General features: G+C 47.1%; 1 protein-coding gene across 4 annotated transcripts in view; it reads right to left on the reverse strand.

Moving 5' to 3' along the window:
* KIAA1324 (KIAA1324 ortholog) overlaps positions 1-24,137 on the reverse strand; it is a 70,194-nt gene that overhangs the window by 21,174 nt on the left and 24,883 nt on the right. For all 4 annotated transcript variants that reach the window (XM_032303282.1, XM_032303283.1, XM_032303285.1 and 1 more), the window contains exons 2-7: positions 13,261-13,381; positions 10,956-11,148; positions 5,090-5,237; positions 4,521-4,601; positions 3,841-3,946; positions 3,557-3,706 (exon numbers count right to left, since the gene is read on the reverse strand). In XM_032303282.1, the coding sequence (XP_032159173.1) occupies positions 3,557-3,706; positions 3,841-3,946; positions 4,521-4,601; positions 5,090-5,237; positions 10,956-11,148; positions 13,261-13,381 (799 nt within the window). The remainder of the gene's footprint in view (positions 1-3,556; positions 3,707-3,840; positions 3,947-4,520; positions 4,602-5,089; positions 5,238-10,955; positions 11,149-13,260; positions 13,382-24,137) is intronic.

The raw sequence follows: 24,137 nt of genomic DNA on the forward strand, positions 1-24,137 counted from the left end.
AGAGCTAGTAGGTGACAGACCAGAGATCTGAACCTTAGTAATTCAGTTCTGGAGTTCGTGCTCTTAAACCCCATGCTATTCTACTAGGAAATGAATCCTTAATATTGAACACAACACAAAGGAATAATTCTTAACAATCACATTTTAGGTATCAATAAGAAAAATGCTTTTAGTCAAGCCTTTGTCCTTAACTTCTGCATTCCTATTAGCTCCACCTCAGTCTAGGTCCTAGATACCAGCAATGACGCCTGTTGAGAAATCTCCGGACTGTGGCCTCTGCTTCCAACTGTTTCCTTCCTCATTCATTTTCCCAATGGCAGCTAGAGTGGTCTTTCAAAGTCAAGAGCCAAATCACATCACTCCCTAGCTTAAAATTCTTGAACGGCCCCCACTGCTCGCAGAATCAAATCCCAAATGTTCAGCAATGGCAGAGAAGGGCTGGTCCGTAGTCTGTACCTACCTCTTAGCCTTGGATGCTAGTTCTCTCCAAGTCAACTCCTGCCCTGCTGAGTTTCTCCAAGACCCCCAAGCCTTCTGGCTTTGGCTACACTCCCTCCTGAACATCCATCAAATCACCGACTCCTCTTTCTTTCTTTTTTTTTTTTTTTTAAAGATTTTATTTATTTATTTATTTATTTGATAGACAGAGAGAGATCACAAGTAGGCAGAGAGGCAGGCAGAGAGAGAGGGGGAAGCAGGCTTCCTACTGAGCAGAGAGCCCGATGTGGGGCTCGATCCCAAGCCCCCGAGATCACGACCTGAGCCGAAGGCAGAGGCTTAAATCACTGAGCCACCCAGGCGCCCCCCGACTCCTCTTTCAAGACCACTGCCACTGAAGACTTTCCTGCCTCCTCACAGAGGACTGACCATGTCCCTTCTTTGCCTCTACTGTGCGCTACACTCAGAGTTCCTATCTGAGTGGCCACTGCACAATGCACTTACCACGCTTAGGTGCTCCTATAACTACAGTCCGACTTTTCGACCTAAGCCGGAAAGCAGGCACCAACTCCAACGAAGCCCAGGCTTTGGCACTCACAGGCACTCGGGACTTATTCGTAAACGGATGACTAAATGCTCTCAGTGTCTTCTGTCCCTCCCTTTATGCACATTCCATCACAGGCTCTGATCAGATCTCTTTGCATTCCCCGGCCTCCCACGGACCCTGTATTCTGGAAGAGTCAAGTCACGATAAAAACTCACTTTCCCTTCAAAGAGGTGGATTGAGAAATGGGTAGCAGGAGAACAGACCCCAAGGGACTCAAACTCCCAACCCAACACTTTCATAACAGCTCTCTGGATAACAATTAATTTACATACAGAGTTGATCAAAACATTCCCAGAGGGGTTTTCTAGAGCCACCTTGCCATTCAAACCCTTGAACAACTGCTGGGCTGGCAAGGCAGCTGGAGACGAAGACAAACAAGGGCGCCATTGATAGAGCACGGAAGGAGAATAAGAAATTCAAGTGGAAAAACAGGAATGTAGACTCACCGATTAAAAACTTCCCTCAAGATCTAAACATTCCTGTTCTTGCTGAAAACGACACTCATTTGGCAAGATCTGTGTCGATAACTAGGACTTTTGTTTTAGAAGTAGCGTAGAAATAAGCAGTTCATAGGGTCAATGGCTGGTCTCAGCTGGGCAAACACGTCATGCAATGCCTGTGTGAAGGACGGGTGTGTCTGTGGACAGATTTGAGGGTCTGCTTGAGGGAGAGCCTTGAGCTGGGGTGTGTGTGTGTGTGTGTGTGGCTCTGTGTAAGAAAGGAAAAAATGGAATAGTTATGGGCTGTCTGGGAAGAGGGTCCTCTGGGGGGACTGCCCACCTTACACCAGAGCCCTGTGGCCCTCACATGCCCAGGTTCTCTTTCTTAAATTGGGATACTTCAGGAAGCTATTCAGAGACTGTAGCCACAGGCTGCTACACCTGTCCCCTTATTTGCCCTCAGAACGCTGGTTTGTTTGTTTAGAGAAACAGAGAGAGAGCATAAGAGCATGCAAGCAGGTCCTAAGTGGGGGTGGGGGGGTGGGGGAGGGGCAGAGGGGGAGGGAGAGAGAATCCCAAGCAGACTATGCTGAGTGCCAAGCCAGTGGCATTGTGGGGCTCAATCCCACGACCTGAGATCATGACCTGAGCTGAAACCAGGAGTCAGATGCTCAATGGACTGTGCCACCAGGAGCCCCCAAACACTGGTTTTTAAACTATGTTCTAAGGAAGCCTTTGATTTCCTGAGAAGGCCTTTGAATTCAGTGGATCATCATGCTGATAAAAGATTGTAACTTCCAGCTTTAATCTTTGCTATCAAAACATTTTGCTCATCAGGGCACCGTGTAGTCCAGTCGGTTAAGCCTCTGCCTCTTGATTTCGGCTCGGGTCATTATCTCAGGGTGGTGGGATCGAGCCTGGCTTCTGGCTCTGCACTGCAGGGGAGTGTTCTTGTCCCTCCTCCTCTGCTCCCCCACCCACCCACCCTAGCACCAACTTGCTCTCAAATAATAAATAAATAAAATCTTTAAAAATGTATTTTGCTTGGGGTGCCTTGGGTGGCTCAGTCATTAAGCATCTGCCTTTGGCTCAGGTCATGATCCCAGAATTCTGGGATTGAGGTCCGCACTGTCCTCCCTGCTCAGTGGGAAACCTGCTTCCCCCTCTCCCACTCTCCTGCTTGTGTTTCCCCTCTCGCTGTGTCTCTCTCTGTCAAATAAATAAAATCTTTAAAAAAAAAAACTTTGCTCTTCAACGCAGCCTCATGGCTCTTCTGACCTAACTCTGTTAATAGCTGTTATGAATTAAAATATATAAATGTATAACTTTTACTTACTGTATCTATTATTTATAATTATAATATTATATAAGATTTCATTTATACAGACAGGGCCACCTGGGTGGCTCAGTGGGTTAAAGCCTCTGCCTTCGGTTCAGGTCATGATCCCAGGATCCTGGGATGGAGCCCTGCTTCGGGCTCTCTGCTCAGCAGGGAGCCTGCTTCCCTTCCTCTCTCTCTGCCTGTCTCTCTGTCTACTTGTGATCTCTGTCTGTCAAATAAATAAATAAAATCTTTAAAAAAAAATTTCATTTATACAAATTTCACTGTTTAGGGGAAAAAAAAGATTGCAACCTCTTTCCCTAACTTTCCTAATCCCTCTAGCCCTGACCTGCTTTTTCTTTTTGCCACAGCACCCTGCACGGTTTACTGTCTACCATACTATAATTTATTATATATTTATTATCATTCTTGTTTATTGTCTGTCTCCCCCTCCCCCTACCAGAATGTAAATTCTGTGAAGATAGGGTTTTGTTCGCTGTTGTAGTCTAGGCACCTAGAATAGGACCTGGCAGATAGGAGAGGCTCACCAACTACTTGTGAATGATTTCACTTTTGCTTCTGGAGTGATCGGTGGAGTATGGATCAGCAGGGTTCTTCCAGCGTCCAGGAGCAGGGGTTCACGAAGAGTCGTCTTCAGCATGGCCAGAAGGATGGTTCTCCTTCCTGTTTCTCCCCTAGATTGTTGGTACCCGCCGCTCCCCCAACTATACCTGCCCTCAGGAACCTCACCTGAGTATTTGTCGGGGTCACACTGGTGGCAGGAAGTTTCCCCCTTATTTGAATAGGAGTTGGCTGGGCAAAGTTCGCAAAAAGAAGAGCCCTGCTTGTCTGCATACGTGCCAGGTTTGCAGGGAAAACATTCTGAAGTGTAGGCCACCCCTAGGGAGGAAGAACGGCATGGAGAAGCAAGGGTTGAGCCCCGAGACTGAGCCCTCTGGGGGTTGACAACCACCGCCCCCCCCACCCCGAGTCAGGAAGTCCACAGACCCCAGGTCCCGCTCCCTTCTCGGTACCTGTTATGGCGATGTTTCTCACCAGCACGGGCTTGGAGATTTTGGACCACACTGAGAAGGCTGTGGTTCTCCAATAAAGGACATTATTGCCTCGATTTAGCTCGACCTAAGCCACAAACAGGAAGACAGATATCCCTAATCCATGGGATTAGCCTCTGGTAGGGACCTGTCCTCTTACCGGCTGCGGGGCAGCACCTTTTCTGATCCCCTTCCTGACCGTCTTCAGCTTTGCCTTTCCACCCAGCTCAGCTCAGCTCCCCTCTGCTTTGAAGCCTCCTCTTAACACCCTCTCGTGGCCTCTCCCTCACCCACATATACCATGAGTATCTCCAAGGTGAGACCTATGAAGGGGCCTAAAAGGACTGACAGGAGTGGTGAGGGAGTTCCTGCATTCTTCTCTGGTTCTGTGTTTCCACACTCCATCCCCAGAAGACCTGGGCCTTAGAGCTGGCAAGCTGCTGATCCTTGGGGTCAGGCCACGAGTGCAAGTTATCTCCCACCATACTCTGTCAACTCAAGAGGACAGAAACTACAACGTCCGCATCGGGTCAGACGCCTGGCCTCTAGGGACGGAGAGGTGGGAGCCCAGACTGGGAAGAACCACCCCTTGGAGGAAAAGCCCACGGCCCCTTTGCTGGTATCCCCAGGAAAGGCTCCCGGGAGGCTGGCAGGATACTCACACTGTGGAACTCCCATCCTTTCTCTGTGGTTTTCATCCACCTGGAGTCATCTACATTGGGCTGGCATTGGTCATTCTGAACCTGAGGAGGCAGGAGTTTGGGAAGAGAGTCTCAGCTTTCCAAGAAAATGGGTTCCTTACCTGCCCTGCTATCACAGCCTTCCAGAGGGCCCTTCTTATGGGAGAGGAACTGCCAATTTCCTTTAGGGACTGAGGTCAGAACACATGAGCCTTGAAGCAGGGTGGGAGCTAGCTACACACACAAAACATCAGGGCATCAATGCCAAAGAAATAACTTGGAACTCAGAAGCCTTTACACACTTTTTCATGTCTGCATGGGCAGAATGCCTAGAGTCTCCAGGACCCTACTCTTTCCCTTCAGAGGCCCCCAGCTTCTCTCTCCTCGCCTCGAAGTGTCAGCTCATTTTGTCCACAGTTCTCTCCAGAGGGAAGGCCACTGTGGAAAATCCCCAACCAGAAATACGCTTGTGATTCCTGTCAGTGGATCTGAGCCCTGGACAGTCTTTACCTCCCATCCCCCCCCCCCCCACCCCGGCGACGGGAGCTTACAAAAAACTCAAAGATGATGCTGGAGTCTGGGTAGTAGTACTCAAAGTTGACCGTGCCAGACTGCTTTAGGTTGACGGCGTACATCAGCGTGGCTGTGCATTCGTCCGTATTGGAGGAAATGTAGTCACCCAGGGGAACCCACTTGGACCTGTGAGGAAACAGAAGCCATGTTCATCAGCGGGGTCACGGCCCTCTGTGCTTTGTGCGAAGTGCAGTTCTCACGTCCTGCTGGGTCTCTGAGAAACTCCAGACTTGTGATTCACCGATGGGAATTTAGACATGAACAAGAGTGACCTCCAGATCAAGGAGCTTGGGGATACAGCGGACACAAGAAGACAGGTGGGTGCGTCCCCACATTCTACAGAACTATCCAGAAGATAGATGGCAGGTGTTGTGAGGGGAAGAGGGGTAACATTTATTGGTTGCTTCTTATCTCCTGGGTACTGAACTACAGTGTTTTGTATGCATGACTTCTTTTCTTTCCCATTTAATGGATGCTGAAACTGAAGCTCAGTGGAGGCCTTGCCCGATGTCATGCAGCCAGCAAGTGGCAGGGCTCAGATTCAAATCCAGGTCTGCCCAACTCTAAAGCCATCAGGGAAAGTCAGCAGACACATCCAGTCCAGCTGGTTTTCTGGAAATGCCCACTTTTGAAGAATTTTTTTTTTTAAGATTTTATTTATTTATTCAACAGAGAGAGAGAGATCACAAGTAGACAGAGAGGCAGGCAGAGTGTGTGGGGGGGAAGCAAGCTCCCTGCTGTGCTGAATGCCCAATGTGGGGTGCGATCCCAGGACCCGGAGGTCATGACCTGAGCCGAAGGCAGAGGCTTAACCCCCTGAGCCACCCAGGCACCCCTGGAAAGGCCCACTTTTAGATGCTGCATATAACTGGTAACTGGGAAGAAGGAAGGCCAGAGAACGTCAGAGACAATCAATCTGTCTTGTAATTTCATTTTCTAAATATCTCTCAAACTTGGCCACACCCTACCCCAGCGCTCTCCCTCCTCCTTGTACCCTCCACCCCCAGCTCTGAACCAGTCCCTATCTTACCTCCCTGTATCCAGTCCTGCCTCCTCCAATCCCTCCTCCACACTGTGGCGGCAGAGGTCCTCCAGAACAAAAATCTGACCATGCCACTTCCCTGCTGCCCTTGGAATAGGGCACAAATCCATACCTACTCTCTAGACTCCAGCCCACCAGCATTTGTTTGCTTGTTTGTTTAGAGGAGCAGGAGAGGGAGAGAGAGAATCTTAAGCAGTTTCCATGGCCAGGAGCCCCTCATGGAGCTCCACCTCACCACCCTGAGATCATGACCTGAGCTGAAAACAAGAGTCAGACACTTAACTGACTGAGCCACCCAGGAAGCCCCTCCCTCCCTCTGTTTAATTCCTGTGTAATCCTGAGTCCCTCCTGTGTACCAGGCATCTTAGAATAAATGTCACCTCATTTGAGAAGTCCTCCTTGACTCTACTGGCATCTGCTATGTGTGCACTCTGAGCTGTCACCGATTCTCTTCTTGTAGCCACAGCTCTCTTCCACTTCACTTACACATATTATGAAAGATTTAAGGCCACCACTGTGCTTGAGAAATACAATAAAGAGGCTGCCTGGGTGGCTCAGCCAGTTAAGCATCTGCCTTTGGCTCAGGTCATGATCTCAGGGGCCTGGGTGTGAGCCCTGGGTCGGGCTCCCTGCTCAGCGGAGAGCCTGCTTCTCCCCTCCCTCTCCTTCTGCTCCTCCCCCCTGCTTGTGCTCTCTCTTTCTGTCAAATAAATAAATAAAATCTTTGAAGGAAAAAAAAAAGAAATACAATACAGCAGAAGCCTTGGTGTACACCCGGCAAATCTCAAGCCCTTGACTACCTTACTCCTTTCAGCCAAGTAACCACTTTCTGGAATATGGCGCTTATCATCTCCATGTGGTTCTTTACCCTTTACTAATTATACAGGTATTTCTAAACAATATGTCCTATGATCATGCTTTTTCTTGTTTTTAAACCTCACGTAAATGGCATCCTACGTCTGTGTTCTGAAACTTGCTTCTTTTGTTAGTTTCAATATGATTGTGGGGTTCATCCATACCCACACACAAAGCTCCTTCTTCAATGTTTGCTACTATCTAAGCTACTATCAGAGCCTTGCATGGCTCTGACGTATTTACTTACCAATTACTTGCTAATGGACTTCTAGATTGTTTCCTTTTTTTTTTTTTTGCTATTGTACATACTCTGTTCGAGACATTCTTGTACCTCTCCTTGTATGCATGTCTGAGGGGGAAGCTGGGTGAGAGGGCATGTGAACCTCCTACTTTACCAGCCCCACCACAGTTCTCCAAAGTGGTTGCTACGGATGTGCCCCTCTTGGCATGTGAGAATATTCCTGTTGCTCCACAGACTCCCCAAGTTTGGAATGGTCAGACTATAAAGTTGTTGCCAATGTGACATGGTAGGCGATAACGGCTTCTTGAGCTTTAAATCTCTTTTCCTTGATTATTTTCGAGGTTCACCATCTTTTCTTTGGTTTATTTGTCATTTGGCTTTCTCCTCTGGTCATATTCTAATTCCTCTTTAATTTATTTAAGTCTTCTTTAATTGTCTGTCCTCCTGGCTGGCTGACAGACTCTGTGAGGGCAGAGGTCACCCTTGTCTTGCTCACATTGTTGCTCGGGCACCAAGCATGGCTCTGGCAAACAGGAGGGACTCGGGTGGGTGTGGAAAAGGGTGACCAAAGATAAGTCCATTATATCATTGTTTGGCCTGAGACCAGCCCAGGCAATTATTAACAGTGGCCAGTGAAGGGGACCTCCAATAGTCCACTGGATTCCCCCTGAGTTTGTTAGAATAATAATAGTTCTTCGACGATGTTATTCTCAAATGGAAGCTTATCCGAAATACCTAAGCTGAGCTCATCCCAGACATCTCCCCTTAACCTAATAGTATTGATTTCTCCTGTTAAAAGAGACAACCCTTAGTGCTGATGGGCTCCATGGCGTTATCTATAAATAACTCCCAAAGTGAGATGAATAATTAAAAGGATGCCGTCAGTGGGCTACATTTGCACAAGGCACCATGATTCTGGGTTTTGTCAGAGCTGTCTCTGGTGCAGATCATTTCCTGTTCAATAACAACATGTGTTGATTGATTTCTAGTGCCAGGCATTGCTCTAAATTCTTCACACGGATCATTTCATTTAACCCTCACCACAGCCTATAAGAAAAATACCATGTTTATCACTGGTTTTTTTTTTGTTTGTTTTGTTTTGTTTTGTTTTGTTTTAGGATGAGGAAATAAAGGCACTGAAATGATTAGGACACTTACCTAATCACAGAACTAATCACATAGTAATCAGTCTGATAAGTGCCATAAAGAGAAATAGAAGATGAACAGTGTGTATGTAATGGGAATCTATAGGGCCAGGTTTGGCAGCTCCCAGGAAGTGACTTTTAGGCAGAGACCTGAGGGTAAAGCAGGAATCAGCCAGAAGAGCTGGAGGAGACTGTGTCCAGAGAGCTGGGCGGGGAACACCTGGGTGGCTCAGTTAGTTGAGTGTCCGGCTTTTGATTTTGGCTCAGGTCATGATCTCAGGTTTGTGAGACAGAGCCCTGTGTTAGGCTTCTCGCTGGGTGTGGAATCGGCTTGAGATTCTCTCTCTCCGCCCCTCCCCCTACTTATGCATGCTGCACGCTCTCGCTCTCTCTCTCAAATAAATAATAAATAAATAAATAAATAAATAACGTCTTTAAAAAAAAAAAAAAAAAACCCACACACAAAACAAAGACCCAGGAGGGAAGGAGCATGGTTGCCAGCGTGGCTGGATCCCGGCGCAATGGGCGGAAGGCTGCACCAAGGCAGGGCCATGCAGGCTGTGGCAAGATATTGGATTTTATTCCCAGAAAACAGGAATCCGTGCAATATGGAGTTTTGAGCGGGGAAGTACTGCAGTTGGCTCTATGTTTTAAGTAGATGGGTCAGCCACTGATGGCCAGGGGCCCCGCAGAGCCTGGAGTGGAAGCTGAGACCAGCTGGGGGCACCTAGAACAGGTAGGAGGCGGGCTCTGGTCAGGGTGGAGGCAGTGGGGATGGATTCAGGTAAATACTCAGGTGAGCAGAAAAGCCAGGCACTCGGTTTCTTGGTACTATTTCCATGGCCGCCTTTCTGAGGGCAGTGTGGAAATCACAAAGCCTCTCTAGGTGCCCACTTCCTCTCTGTTTCTACAGAGGAGAAACATCCTTTCCCCCCTCCTGGGGATGTCTCAGGCTCCCTGAAGATCCAGGCCCTGAAGCCTTCTGTGCTATGGAAACACAAGTTGTTATTAACCGGCCCACATCCTGTCTTGCTGAGCGGTAATGATTTCTGGACTCTCAGTGAGGTCCCCAGAGAGAGCGAAACCCTTTCTTCGTGAGGGTAAGAATTGATTGAGTGAGGGAGGCCTGCACCTTGTTTGGGGTCAATCACATTCTCTATTAAGGCACAAATGGGTCCCCTTTCAGCTTTAACCCTCTCTGGCTCTATCTCTGCTGCCAACCTTGTCATACAATGATTTTGACACAAATATTAAATTCTAAAGTGACATTAAAATTGGACCATAAAATGCCTGCTGCCTGGCTCTGATAATGGTGCTTCCTTAATTTTTTTTTCTCTATATTTCTTATTGAGAGAATAGGAGAGACTGGTCCCAGTTTTAGGAATGGGAGGCATTGGTCCCAGTTTTAGAAATCCAAGTATAACACAAGTGTAAACAATTATCAACTTCTTTTTATCCTTTTGATTGCTTGGGTGTAAGAGAAACTTTCATGTACTTTTCTCCCATCTTTTATTTTTTTGGGAGGGGGCAGAGGGCGAAGAGAATCTTAAGCAGGCTCCATGCTGAGCACTGAGCCTGAAGAAGACTTGGGGCTCCTCTCACAACCCTGGGATCATGACCTGAGCCAAAATCAAGAGTCAGACACTTAACTGACTCAGCCACCCCGGTGGCCCTTCTCCCATCTTCTTTGTCAATATTGAAAAAGAAGCAGTGGGTGACTGTCTTTCACATCTGTACGTCCCTCCACAATTCTCCCGTAAGAACCCAACATTGCTTCGCGTACGCTACATGTTCCTTGAGAATGTCTGCACGGGGCAGTAGAAAGCTTGGGACTGGGTCTGCATTCCAATGTCACAGGTTTGAAGCTGGGTAAAAAAAGCACAAGTCACTTAACCTCTCCGAGGCTCCTGTTCCTCTTGTGTGTGAAGGGAACAATAATACCAATTTCAGAGGGTTCTTGTGAGAATTATAGAAAATAATATAGGGAAAGCATTCAGAACAGTACCTGGCACATAAAAGCCGCATCATTTAATTCTTGTTCCTGGGATTAAATATCCATAGCTACAAGAAAGATAGCTCACCAGTTCCCGAGGAACCTGGCGCTGGTCCCCGGGGTCTTAAGGGGTTTGGACCGCCACTGACCGAAGCTCTGGTCCTAGCCTATCCCCCCCAACCCATAAACACTGGTTGGGCTGGCCCGTTTTAGGAGTTAGCACCAAAGCCCGGGAGATACCTAAGGCTTTGCACATTGTGTTGCACTCAAGTTGAGGAAGTTTACTCCCCGATCCAAAATCCCATGGTGGAACTCCAATTCGGTTTTGTTTTAAGTGGACTGGCCACTTAACCCTTGTCTACCTTATCCCCTTATTGCCTCCAGTTTTCCACCTTTCACAAGTGCCTGTCAGTCACCAGTAAGTTTGGATCGGTAAGAGTGTGCTGAGGTGGGCGTCATGTCCAACAGTCCTGTGGGAAGCGGCTCTGGTCTCCCCTTGGCTACTTGGCTCTCTTGTTTCCAACCTTCCTAGCCCAGCACAGGGGAAGGGAGAGGAGGAGGCACTCACGCAGTGCAGTTCTCCACGGACTCAGTAGTGCTGTCCTCCATCTCCATGTTGGTTGAGAGGCTGGCAAAGCCATGGGGCAGCTCATCCCACTCGTCGAACCGGATGCCCGTGCCGAGAGAGTACCGGCCCTCGGCGCACGGTTTACAGGACTGGTCCTTCATATCCAGAAACTCCCCTGCTTTGCAGGAGAAGGCTGGAACACAGAGCGGGGATAAGGGCAGGGTGGTGAGACTCCTGCCGCCTCAGGAGAACTGGGCAACTTGTGGGCACCTGAAAAGGGGGAACAGAAGTTCGAGATCTAGGAGTTTGCCCCGCAAAGATTTAGAACCATGGCACATCTTGTATGATTCCGTGTATATGGAATGTCCAAAATAAGCAAATCCACAGAGACAGAAAGCAGATTTGTGGTGCCTGGGACTTTGCGGAGAGAGCATGGGGAGAGATATTGCTTGTGGATGTGATGTTTCTTTTGGAAAAGAACTGGACAAAAACTACTGGACCTTACACGTTCGAGGGGTGAATTTTATGACATACAAATTATATCTCAATAAAGCTGTTACTAAAAAAAAAAAGAAAAAAAAGATTTAGGGCTATAGGAACTCTGCCTTGCTGAGGGACTTTGGGCATGTCCATGACATTTCCTAAGGGAAAGCCTCAGCTATTCTAAGAACTCTCCAGTAGAAGATACCATGGCCTCTTGTGCTGACCCTTCTGAATGGTGCCCAGCCCTGTAGCCATGAATTTCCCCCTTGAGTCTTTGGCATCTGTCTCCTTTCTGGTTCCACTGCTGCCATGTTGGTCGGGATTCTCATGCCTATTGAGATAATAGTGTCTTCCTGCAGTGTCCTCCTACTTGGTTCCCTATTTCCTATTGTTTGCTCATTCTGTGGTCAGAGGTATCTTTCTAACACACTGATATGTACTATTATTCCTGTTATTTAAAAAAATCATCAGGCACTCCCCCTTTGGTTATAGAATTAAGCTCTCAGCCAAGCATTCCAAGTCTTCCATAATTTTCCCTCAACTTAACTTTCCAGCTTGATCTCCCCCTACAGGATTTTCTCTGCCTCAGCCCCCTCTGTTACCCTCCCTCTGTTGCCTCTGCCCCAGACCACATGTTCTTCCCTGGATGTGTCTGGTGTTTTTCCACCTGCAAACTTTTTGCCCAGGTGGTCTCCCCAGCTCTTCCTGACTCCCAAGCATCCATCCGTAACTCCCATTCTTCTTCACCCCATATTAACACATCGTATTGATGTGAGCCTCCTACAAGGCTCTGGGCTCCAGGGACAGTGGCCAGTAATGGGCACAGACATGGCAGGGGCTCCGCTTAGTTTTGCTGAAAAAAATGAATGGAGATGTGAATGTCTGCTTCTTCTAGAAGACTGTAGGCATCCGAAGGCAGAGACTGGGCCTTAGGTCTCTTCATGGTTCATAGCATGTGCCCATAGGAGGAACTCAACTGAGTTGGCTGAGTTACCTGAAGATGGCTCATTTGTTAGCATTAGTCACACCTTGGTCCTGCTCAGACCCTAGCAATATCCACTCATTAATTTAACAGGCACTTTCTTGCCAACTGAACCAGGCACAAGGCAAGCTTTTTTTTTTTTTTTTTTTTTTTTGGAATTTAAATGTCCCCAGTCTCCTTTCCAAATCTTCAAGTGTTCCTTGACCACAGTCCCTATTGTTACCCCCTCACATTTCTAGAAAGAACAGTGGAGGGGAAAGAGCTGCCAGCTGTGGAAAAGTTGGGACAACAGAGTCACAGAGGTGGGGACAGAGCTGCAGACAAGTCACCACCTTCCCCACTGCACAGGCAGCTTCATGGCTGGGTAAGATTCTCTTCCCTGAAGCGATGCCCAGTGCATTTTAAAGATCTGTCTCTGCAGAAATTTATCTTCTCTGGTTTCCTTTTCAAGAACAAAAGCAAATCACAGTCTTTCCTAGGGACTGATTGTGGCTGGTGAGCGTAGATTGGAGAGACCCGCCCAGACACAAAAGCAAATGGATGTGAACCAAAAAAAAAAAAAAAAAAAAAAAAAAAAAGATCTGAGTGGCACACAGCTGGAGTTGCTCATTCTTTATCCCCTGATGGGATTTTAATTAAAAGAAAAATGAAAATAAAGGCAAATTTAGATGCCCAGTTTGCAGTCATGAAATAACATTTCTGCGCCAAATCTCAAAGGGGTGGGGAGTTAACCGAGGGAAAAATCTGATTTCTTAAGTCAGCGGCACTGTTGGGGAGGTCCTAGCTCCGATGCCGGGAGGTTTGGGGCAAAGGTCAAGGGCGAGAAGCAGGACTGCTTACAGCACTCGGTGCCCTTGACTGGGTCAGGGAGGCTGGTGCACAGGCCCGGGGTGTGCGGCACGGCGACCCTCCACCTGGATCCTGTGCTGTCACACGCGGTGTACTCGTAGTGGTACTCAGACTACAGGGGAGACAACAAAGGGCAAGATGTGCATTAGCAGGGATCAAACATTAATAGCTTTCCACCCACTGCTCACCCAGCATGACGGCTACTGACACTGGCCAACATGGTACCACGCCAGACCCCTGCCTCCACCCCGCCCAGCAGGGAGCAAGGATCGTGGTGGCTACTGACACTGGCCAACATGGTACCACACCAGCCAAACACCCCCTTACCCCCACCTCTTCCCAGGCAGCAAGCAGGGATCGTGCCCAAATGTTTGTTAGGAAGCCTACAGGAGCTACAATGACTTGGATCCTTCCTCTCCACCCGGCCATGGTCTAGTCCTTAGGAATCCTTTCTGTGTGGTGACTCTCTTGGCCGTTGTATATAAGGAATGACCTGATAGGCAAGAGTAAGGTGAGAAGGGAAGTTCAGAACGGGCTAGAACAGGTGCGGTTTTTCTTGATTCCAACAATAGAATTATGAGCAAGTTCTGGTCCCTGGAACGTGTGCAAAGGATTGTCACAGAAGCTGTATTTACTTGTTCTTCATACTCTCTTCTGCCCAGAAAGACTCTAAATCCCTCCTTGCATTTTATGAAAACGTCATTATTTTCACCCAGGCAGCTCTCATCACCGGAACCTGTTCATACCTAATTTCTCTGTGTACTGGGAAACTCACAGTTCTGTCGCTTTCCTGAACTAAGTCTAACCTAAATAACAGCCACTACAGCCTAATCAGGCATTTCACAGAATAACAGTAACAACAAAAATAATAAAAAGCACTATGTGGGAGGAAAAAAGACCACCATAGATGCATCCCACGCCCTTAAACATTTCTTCCTCTTTTAAATCTTATGAGTGACAGACCACAGGATTAATGTAATTTTTGGCTCTGACAAGTATTTTATAAGCTGCCTTTACCTAACTCTATATTCCAGTGCCAGAGTACTTGGTACTATAGTATCCATAAGAAAAATAGGTTTACTGTTCCCCTTCAACCCACCTAAAAGAATGACTGCATACCACGTGTAAATGCAAGGAGCAGAGACTAAAAATGAGATGGTTTTTAAGTTTGCTAATCTAAGAATGCATCAGAACCAAAAGGAGAAAACTTAACCTTTTGGAAGAGGTGAACACACTGCATTTCATCTGTTCTAAGATGCATATTTCACATTTTAACATCTGTGAAATCACAGCTGACATAATGAGAAAGCACTGTGTCATATTTTTTTTTTAAGATTTTATTTATTTATTTGACACAGAGAGAGATCACAAATAGGCAGAGAGGCCGGCAGAGAGAGGGGTTAGCAGGCTCCCTGCCAAGCAGAGAGCCCGACGTGGGGCTTGATCCCAGGACCCTGAGATCATGACCTGAGCCAAAGGCAGAGGCTTAACCCACGGAGCCACCCAGGCACCCCCACGTATTTTAACTGATAAATCTCTCCTCTCTTAGCGATACATAAAAATAGTGGGTTTTAGAAGCAATGGCATCTCAGATTTGTGGAAACACGGTGAACGTGTTTTCTCGAGCTGTCGTTTCAGAAATTTAAGATTGTAAGAGAACAACTTTATTTCTCTCTATTATACATATTTACCACATACATATTTTATGTCCAGCCATTAGAGTTACTGAGTGTTGTGTCCAGTAGGGCTCAAGATAGCAACACAAACTCAACATTTTCATCCACAGGGAGAAGATGTAGAGAAGGGGGAACTGTGAGCGTAACTTTTGATGAGAATCTTTGGCTTTGGGCTTAGAGGTCAGTGTCATCTAGGAAAGAAAGAACAGCAGGGTGGCAATCCTTTGTGCCCTTGGGCTATTGTCTCTCTGGGTCTATTTTTCCCCATAATTCCAGTCTTTTCCTTATCTCAGAGGATGCTGAGATTAGCAATTCCAGGTCTAAAAACGATACTCCCCAAAGGGTTTTCCTGCAAGAATGAGAGTTAAAATCCACAGCGTGTAAATTAAATGCAGAATTGAGTGAACTGGGCAGAAAGGATTCGATGTTCTGCCTGTAAGCATAATTACGCTGGTCATCTGCATAGTAATTTTAGAGTTCTCAAACATGGTCTCATTTGATCTTCAAATTTCCCGTAAGGCAAACAGAGCAGGAATGTTTCCCTCATTGTAAAGATGAGAAAAAACTCTCAACGAGGTGAAAGGGCCAGTTCCAGCTCACACAGCAGGTAAGTCACCGAGCTAGAACCCAGGCTTTCCCAACCAAAATCCACCACCTTCATACGTCCAATCAAACACAATTTCCCACTGGGCCAAATTTAACAGTCAAATCTAAAAATTAAATAAGGCAGTGTTGGCTGTCTGCCAGCAGCCAGACGTGCTTCTGAGGCCTGAGAATTGGTGTTAAAATACCTAATCTGTTCGGGCAAATCATTTCAGTTCCCTTGGACTGCATTTGGCTTTTGGAGACACATGGGCCAAGTCTGTTTCTCTTCGCTGCCTTTCATTTGGCATCCCCTGGGTCTCACTTGGGTGGGAGGTTTGCTGGGAAAATGGTTGATTCCAAGCCTTAGAAAACTCCCCTTTCAATATGTGCTAATTTACTTTGTGTCACTTGGGGATATTTCCACCATCCAAGGTGGTGAGTCTGCTGCAGCTGTTTCAAATCTGAACTAGGAGACCTCACCATTCAGGACATAAGCTTAGACAGGCAGTTGAATCAGAGGCACTAACTGACAGCACTCCTTGACTGCAGTCAGCGTTCCATGAACAAATCAGGTTTACCCAGTGATCTGTCCTTGGAAGTGTACAGTCTGCATAACATATGGGCAAAGGAGACATACAAATATATTTGGTATGTGTATCCAGCTCACAATTCCTTGCTCTCCATGCACAGTGATATGACACATATCCAAATCACAGGTTGTTGTTGTTGGTTTTTTTTTTTTTTAAGATTTATGTGTATTTATTTGAGGGTGGAGAGGCAGAAGGAGAGAGAGAATCTCCAGCACATTTCTCGCAGAGCATGGAGTCAGACACAGGGCTTGATCCCACAGCCCTGAGATCATGACTTGAGCCAAACCAAGAGTTGGATGTTTAACCAACTGAGCCAGCAAGGTGCCAACTCCTCCGCCCCCGGGCCAAGTTATAATTTTAAATGGGCCACAGTAGGCAGTGGCTTCAGGAGAAGGGTAGGGTTTGGAAATAAGGGGTGGGCACCTTAGTTTATCTGCCCTCTCCTAAGTCATCCAGCCACATGGCGTACTCCTGGGGAACATGAGAAAGAAGAAGACAAGAATCCCAAAGCTGGAATTTCTTTGCTCAAAAACTGAGCTATCTGTTGGTAAATGAAAATGATGTCAAGTGAATTAGGCTAGTCACAAAAGCCAAACACGACGTGATTCCACTTGGATGAGGTACCCATACCGGTCAGATTCATAGAGAGGAAAAAGTAGAATAGTGGTTGCTGGGGGTTGGGCCCCTGAGTAGAATTTTGGTTTTGCATGACGAAAAGAGTTCTGTCAGTGGATGGTGGCGATGGCTGCCCATGGGAATGGACTTAATGCCTGACCTGTACACTAAAACTGGTCAAGGTAATTTTATTTCAAAGATTTTATGTATTTATTTGAGAGAGAGAGTGGGAGGGAGAGGGAGAAAGAATCTGAGGCAGACTCCATGCTGAGCACAGAGCCTCACATGGGGCTCAATCATATGGCCCTGAGATCATGACCTGAGCCGAAACCAAGAGTCAGATGCTTAACCGACTGAGCCACCCAGGTGCCCCCAAAGTGGTCAAGATGATTTTATGCTATGTGTATTTCAAGAAATTTTTTCTAGTTAAAAAAAAAAAAAAATATTATGCTACAAGAACCTGCCCAATCTCTGACTTAACCTATTAAGTACACCACAGAGTAGAAGCCTATGATCTGGTAGTCTGTGTCTAAGAAATATCCCTAAAAGAGAAGCATATATATTGGCCAAGTTAAAAAGACACCAAGGAGGAGGAGGGGAGAAAGGGGTGGAAGACAACAGACAGAGCGGCCATGATGACCATCTCACTGGATACGCCCCCCGCCAAGGCGGTCCCCTGGTGCTTATGTGCTTTCTACCGACATCTGTTTGAAAGCAGCGTGCTGCAACTCTGCAAATAAAGAGTAAGTGCCAAAAAATATTGTTTTTCAAACATTCTGCTCTTTTGGAATTAAAATGTTTAAACTCTGGAAATACTGTTCACTTGGAACACGTCAGGTCTTCCACATTCTAGGAAAGCGGTGTTCACTCATTGCTCATTCAACATGTAGTTCCTGAGGGCCCCTTCTGTGCTAAGTTCTGAGGAAGCAGGGATGTCCGAGACCGTCTCGGCTCTCAAGGAGTGTAGATGCGTCCGTGGTGGGGAGTGTGCTGGCAGGGATGGGGCAGGGAGGAGACAGGTCATAAACACGTACATATGTAGGCTAATTGCTGCTCTTCCACCGCTCTCTACAATTAATTATCCTTGCACGTTCTTGCTTGCCCCCACTTTCTCCAGAGAAGGTTTTGATATCTGTTATGGACTGCTTATTTGTGTCCCCTAGTGAAGCCCTGGTATGATAGTATTTGGAGGTGAGGCCTTTGGGAGGTAATTAGGACATGAGCCTGGAGCCCCACGAAGGGATCAGTGTCCTTATATGAAGAGGAGCCGAGTCTCGTATAAGAGAGGATACAGTGAAAAGAAGGTTACCTTCCCAGGCAGAGTGCTCTCCCCTGACACTGGATCTCCCTACACTTTGATCTTGGACTTCCTAGCCTCCAGAACCATGAGTAAGAAACGTTTGCCTTTGAAGCTGCCCAGTCTACCGTATTCTGTTAGAGCCGCCCAAATGGACTAAGACCATGCCTAAGGACTCTGGCAAAGGCCATAACACGTCTCTGACTCCAACCTGACAGTAACCATGCAACCACACTGTTTCTTTTTCAACTCACAGTGGTTCGAAAGCCAGAACCAGACACCGTGACAAGGCCAGACACCACAAAACGTGAACCTCACTCCTTACTTAGAAGTAACGAACCTCTGTGACAGCAAAGCCGAGACAGAGAGGTTTGGGCAGGACTGTCAGAGGGACAGGCACTTGGTGATCGGGTGGCTGTGAGGCCCATTGCTCCTCCAGCCTTCTTCCTGCCAGGGCATTTCCCCAGGCCAGCTGGCCACAGACGCCGGCAGCAGGCGACCCAGACTGGCTAGGAAGTCAAATAGCTGGTTCCCGAGCGGGACCTGCTAGGATTGACACCATGTGTCCAGAGTCCCCAGGATCTGGAGTTGCAGAGGTCCCTGGAGGGAAGAGAGGGCTCAGGGCGGTGCTCAGCAAGAGGTCCGAGGGACTCTGGGCCTCGGTCTTTGCATTTGTAAACTGAAAAAGTTGAGTTTAGGCCTTTTCTAGATTCCTTCTGCTTCCGGTACCCTATTCTTCTATGGCTGGAGCCAGCACGGTAATCAGTTCTCTCTTCCACTGTTGCCCCCTACTTCCTTCAAAATGGCTCTGCTCAGTTTTTAAAATAATTATCAAAGTAATCCATGTTCATTGCGGAAAAGATGAAAATACAGGCTACAATTAAAATGATAGTAAAAAAATTTTATTTTAAATAATAAAATAAAATGATAGTAAAAATGGACCACAAGCCCAAGCAAGTAGAGATCACTACTTTAAACGTACGATTACATTTCTTTCCAGAGCCTTTTTCTACACGTGCACATGCATTTCTAAAAACAAAATGAAGATAGTACAGTTTGGAGTTTTGTGCTGTGGCTATTTTGTTTTGGTTTTTGTTTTTTGTTGTTGTGTTTTTTATGATTTTGGCCACAAGCACTTTCCCATGTCTTTAATGGCTGTACCACAGTTCCTTTAACATTGAGTTTTATCCAGCTTTTTCCTTATTTTAAATAGCACTACTATGAAGCCTTCTGTGTATCTCCCATTATTTGATTTGGATACATTCCCAGAAGTGGAATTTACTAGGGTAAAGAGTATGAGTTTCTTTAAGATTCTTGATCAGGGAAGGAGATTTCTAAGCAAAAACAGACATCTCTAAGTCCTTTTTATTTTTTTTTCTTTTTATTGTAAAAAATATCAACTATTTACTTTTTCAAAACGGATTATAATGATGCCATCGCCCAGTTTCAATACTTAATTTCTGCCATTCTTGTTCATCTACCTGGACCCACTCCACATTTATTTCCACCTACTCCACCCTTCTGAAAATTGTTGCTATTTTTTTACTTTTAGGTAAAATTTATACACACTGGACTGCACAAATCTTCACTGTTTGATTTGGATAAAGGGCTACACCCGAGCAAAACACCGTCAGGGTGAAGAACCACAGCAACGATGGTGGGTGGGGGGTGGATACCTCCCCTCCATAGGCAGGAGAAGGCAGAGCCCTGCAGGGGGTCTCACCCCTAAATATGAGTATCACCAAATCACTATTGCATAAAGCCACAACCGCCCAAGGAAGCAGGAGATAAACACGACTTGCGTTTGTCTTGGCTGGGATAGGACCTGCATCAAGAAACAGGTTCTTAAGTAAACCCGGATTTTGACTATAGGCCCTGGGTTCTGGAGGAGGTCGCCTCCTGCTCTTCCCTTCCCTGCAGGCTCTTCCCCTTCTCTCACCACCGTTGAAAAAGCAGATCCTCTGGAGAGAATCTCAGGATGGAGGCAAAATAGGCCAGGCAAACACCCTAAGCTTGGTAGAGTGGGATCGATAGTTATTTGTTGACTCAGTAGCAAATGCTCCTTTGCTTGGAAAGCACCTGACCCCCGATGGGAATAGATCGCATTAAACAATCCTGACTATCAAGGGGATACTAACATTTTCTGGTAGGGACAGCATACAGAACATGGGAAACCACAGAGAAATATCAGAATTTGGGGCACCTAGGTGGCTCACTGGGTTAAAGCCTCTGCCTTCGGCTCAGGTCATGACCTCAGGGTCCTGGGATGGAGCCCTACATCAGGCTCTCTGCCCTGTGGGGAGCCTGCTCCCCACTCTCTCTCTCTGCCTGCTTCTCTGCCAACTTGTGATCTCTGTCTATCAAATAAATAAACAAAATTTTTAAAAAAAAGAGAGAGAAAGAAAGAAAGAAAGAAAGAAAGAAAGAAAGAAAGAAAGATAGATCAGAATTTGAACATCAGTGTCCCAAATGAGACTTTCTCTTAGGCCCAGCCTTAGTAGGATGAACTCCTGCTCTTTGTTCTTTTTGTTTTGGGTGAATGGTCTGGCTGAGGCTCAGGGGCACAGTGACCTCAGTTTCCCATTGTGAACACAGGCTCTTTCTTATTGTTCTCCAGCCTGTCAGACTGGGGAGGGCAGCAGGACTTCTCCCTCTCTCTCTCTCTCCTCCTCACCCTCAGGAGGACTACTAACTCAGTAGCAGTGTCTCCTGCGCCCCAGGACCCTAGACTGACCACCTCCAGGCCTCTGGTGTTCACATCTCTGATCTTCACAACTGCCTGGAGATAGTGTTAAAAATACAGATTCCTGGGCGCCTGGGTGGCTCAGTGGGTTAAGCCGCTGCCTTCGGCTCAGGTCATGATCTCAGGGTCCTGGGATCGAGTCCCGCATCGGGCTCTCTGCTCAGCAGGGAGCCTGCTTCCTCCTCTCTCTCTGCCTGCCTCTCTGCCTACTTGTGTTCTCTGTCAAATAAATAAATAAAAATCTTTAAAAAAAAAAAAAAAATACAGATTCCTGGGCTTCATTCCTAAGATTCTGATTTTTGTCTAGATCTTTTTCCCCCTTGCTCTCTCCCTCCTTCAAAACTCACTCTTCTATACCTCGAGACTGAAGTATTTGTCTCACTTGGAAGCAAATTAGGTAAACAAATGTCCCATAGGACAGATATCCTTAACCTACAGCCCATGGACCACTTCCCCAATACAACGAGATGCAGAATTGCAGGTATGTGCATTTTCCTGAGCAGAGGGTCTACAGACTTCATCAGATCCTCAGAGGAGTCTGTGATCCACCACCCCTCCCCCAGCAGAAAACCATGGAAATCTGTCATAAAATTAGTAATTTTTAAATAACTATTTCATGGAGTAAAGGCTGTTCACTTTTTAACAGGGGGCTGAAATACTTTAAAGTCAAGGATTTTCAAATTATGGTACAGAGTCTAGGGGTTTAGAAATCTCCTTTCGAGGGGAGTGGGGATTTCCCCTGCTTGAATGAAGCAACCCTGTGTTGTTGGCTTTTTTCCTAAAATCTTACAGATCTGTTCTCCTCAGTGAAGATTTTGTTTTAACCAAAAGTTTCACTCCCCAGACTCGGCTTGAAGGAGCAAATGGCTCAAGGTGGAATTGCAGGCACCAAAGCAGACTCAGACTCAAGGATGTCTTTGTGGTCTTCCTCTAATCATGCTTTTAGTCAGGTGTTTCCTCTCCTTGCAAATGACACAGCCTCTCCCAAGAACAGGCACCAGACCCAGCAGCAGCCAAAGCAAACAGACCCCAGGCAGGCTGCTCCCCCCGCCCCCACCGTTGGCTGTCCTCAATCTGTGTGCTGTTGCCTAGCAACATGGTGTCGAGAGCCCTGGGGTTCCCAGTATCGGGGAGCCCTGGACTTACGCTGCCCCTTCTTTCAGCATTTTCTATTCTACTCTGGGTTTTCAGCTTCCATGTTGTTCAAAAACAACAGAGATGGTGCTCGTTCACCCTTGCAGGACCTGCCCTGCTGGTCTGGCCGTGGACACATTGGATCCTGGATCTTTACAGGATCCTGGGTCTTTACCCCCGGCTCTGGCACTTGGTGCCGCCATGCCCTGGGCCAGGCAGGACCCTGACCCTGCTGTCCAACCTGCCTGGAACTTGAGCTGCCTGTCCATTTTGGACACAGCCTTGGCCTAAGGGCTCCTGGGAGACTCTGACAGGGCAATAGAGAGATAGATTTGGTGTGGTGATGACAGCCACCATTAGTGAGCACTACGAGCACGCTCTGCTCCGGGCTCTGGGCTGATCACTTCACATTCACTTTTAGCCCCCACCAACGCCCGTGACATTATCCCTACCACTGTGACCTCCCTGTTTACAACTGTAATCCTATCCCCTCCACCCCACTGATCCTCAAATCCTGAGTGACTTTTCCATACACTTACCGCCTTCAAACACACTTTATAACTTATTCATTATGTTCCTTGTCTATTTCTGCCCCATCCTCACTCCAGATCAGGTGCGAACTCTGTAAGATGAGGCATCTTTATTTTCAATCGCTAATGTAGCCCAAGTGCCCAGGACGGTGCCTGCCACACAGTAGCTATCAGTAAGGATTTGTTGAATGACGGCATGGTGGGGAAAAGGTAGACTCTATAGAGGTTCTGGAGCTGTGAAAGGCACTTTTGATTAGAGCCCAAAGATCCAGACTCTCACTTTGTCCCACCACCCCAAACTGCACAATTGGGGATCAGTTATTAAATCTCCCTGTGCCCACAAAACAGGGATGACAGTGCCCTGCTAAGATGATTTTTTTTTTTTAAGATTTTATTTATTTGACAGAGGGAGAGAAATCACAAGTAGGCAGAGAGGCAAGCAGAGAGAGAGAGGGGAGGAAGCAGGCTCCCTGCAGAGCAGAGAGCCCGATGCGGGGCTCGATCCCAGGACTCTGGGATCATGACCTGAGCCGAAGGCAGAGGTTTTAACTCACTGAGCCACCCAGGTGCCCCCTCAGATAATTTTTTAAAATGAACTAATTATTATTATCTATTTTCTTTTTCTTTTTTTTTTAAAGATTTTATTTATTTATTTGACAGATAGAGACCACAAGTAGGCAGAGAGGCAGGCAGAGAGAGAGGAGGAAGCAGGCTCCCTGCCGAGCAGAGAGCCCGATGCGGGGCCTCAATCCCAGGACCCCGGGATCACGACCTGAGCTGAAGGCAGAGGCTTTAACCCACTGAGCCACCCAGGCGTCCCTTATTATCTTATTTTTTTTTTTTTAAAGATTTTATTTATTTATTTGACACAGAGAGATCACAAGTAGGAAGAGAGGCAGGCAGAGAGAGAGAGAGTAGGAGGAAGCAGGCTCCCCACTGAGCAGAGAGCCCGATGCGGGGCTCGATCCCAGGACACTGAGATCATGACCTGAGCCAAAGTCATAGGCCCAACCCACTGAGCCACCCAGGCGCCACCTTTATTATCTATTTTTTAAGTAGGCTCCACGCTGGGCCCAAACCCACAACCCTGAGATCAAGACCTGAGCTGAGATCAATCAGTCGTTCAGCTGACTGAGCCCCCGGGGGGCCCCCACATTTTATTTTATTTTATTTATTTGTTTTTTTGTTTATAAGATGATTAAGTAGATCTCACCCACCCACCCAAACTGAATAACAGCAAATTCTCAGGACAATTAGGAGATGATGTTCAGGAAAGATCTTTGTAAACTGGCTAACAGAAGAAAGAAAACAAAGCCAGCAGTTGCCATGTCCCTGCCTGGAAAGAGCTCATGGAGGGGGTGCCCCAGCTCGTCCCTCCTCTTCCTGGCAATAAGGCTGCGAGGAGAAGACATTTGTGGCCTAACAGCAATGATGACAGCAGGAGGTAGACCCCCCTCCTTGGTTCCCCTTGCTGTTTACCGCCTGTCCCGACTCACCCTCTGATCCCAGTCTGCTCATACATATGAAATAACATCTGTCCTTTTCCCTCTTTTTCTTCCCTAGCAACAACCCCCCACCCCCGCCACCAAAGCTAATCTCTCCACGAGAAAGGCTGGTCGTTGACATTTAGACACTTGGTACCTCAAGCCAGCCTGTCAGGTGCAGAGAGCTTTTCCGTATTGCTTATAAACATCCCGA

This window comes from Mustela erminea, chromosome 10 (assembly GCF_009829155.1).
Source record: "Mustela erminea isolate mMusErm1 chromosome 10, mMusErm1.Pri, whole genome shotgun sequence".
Taxonomy (NCBI): domain Eukaryota; kingdom Metazoa; phylum Chordata; class Mammalia; order Carnivora; family Mustelidae; genus Mustela; species Mustela erminea.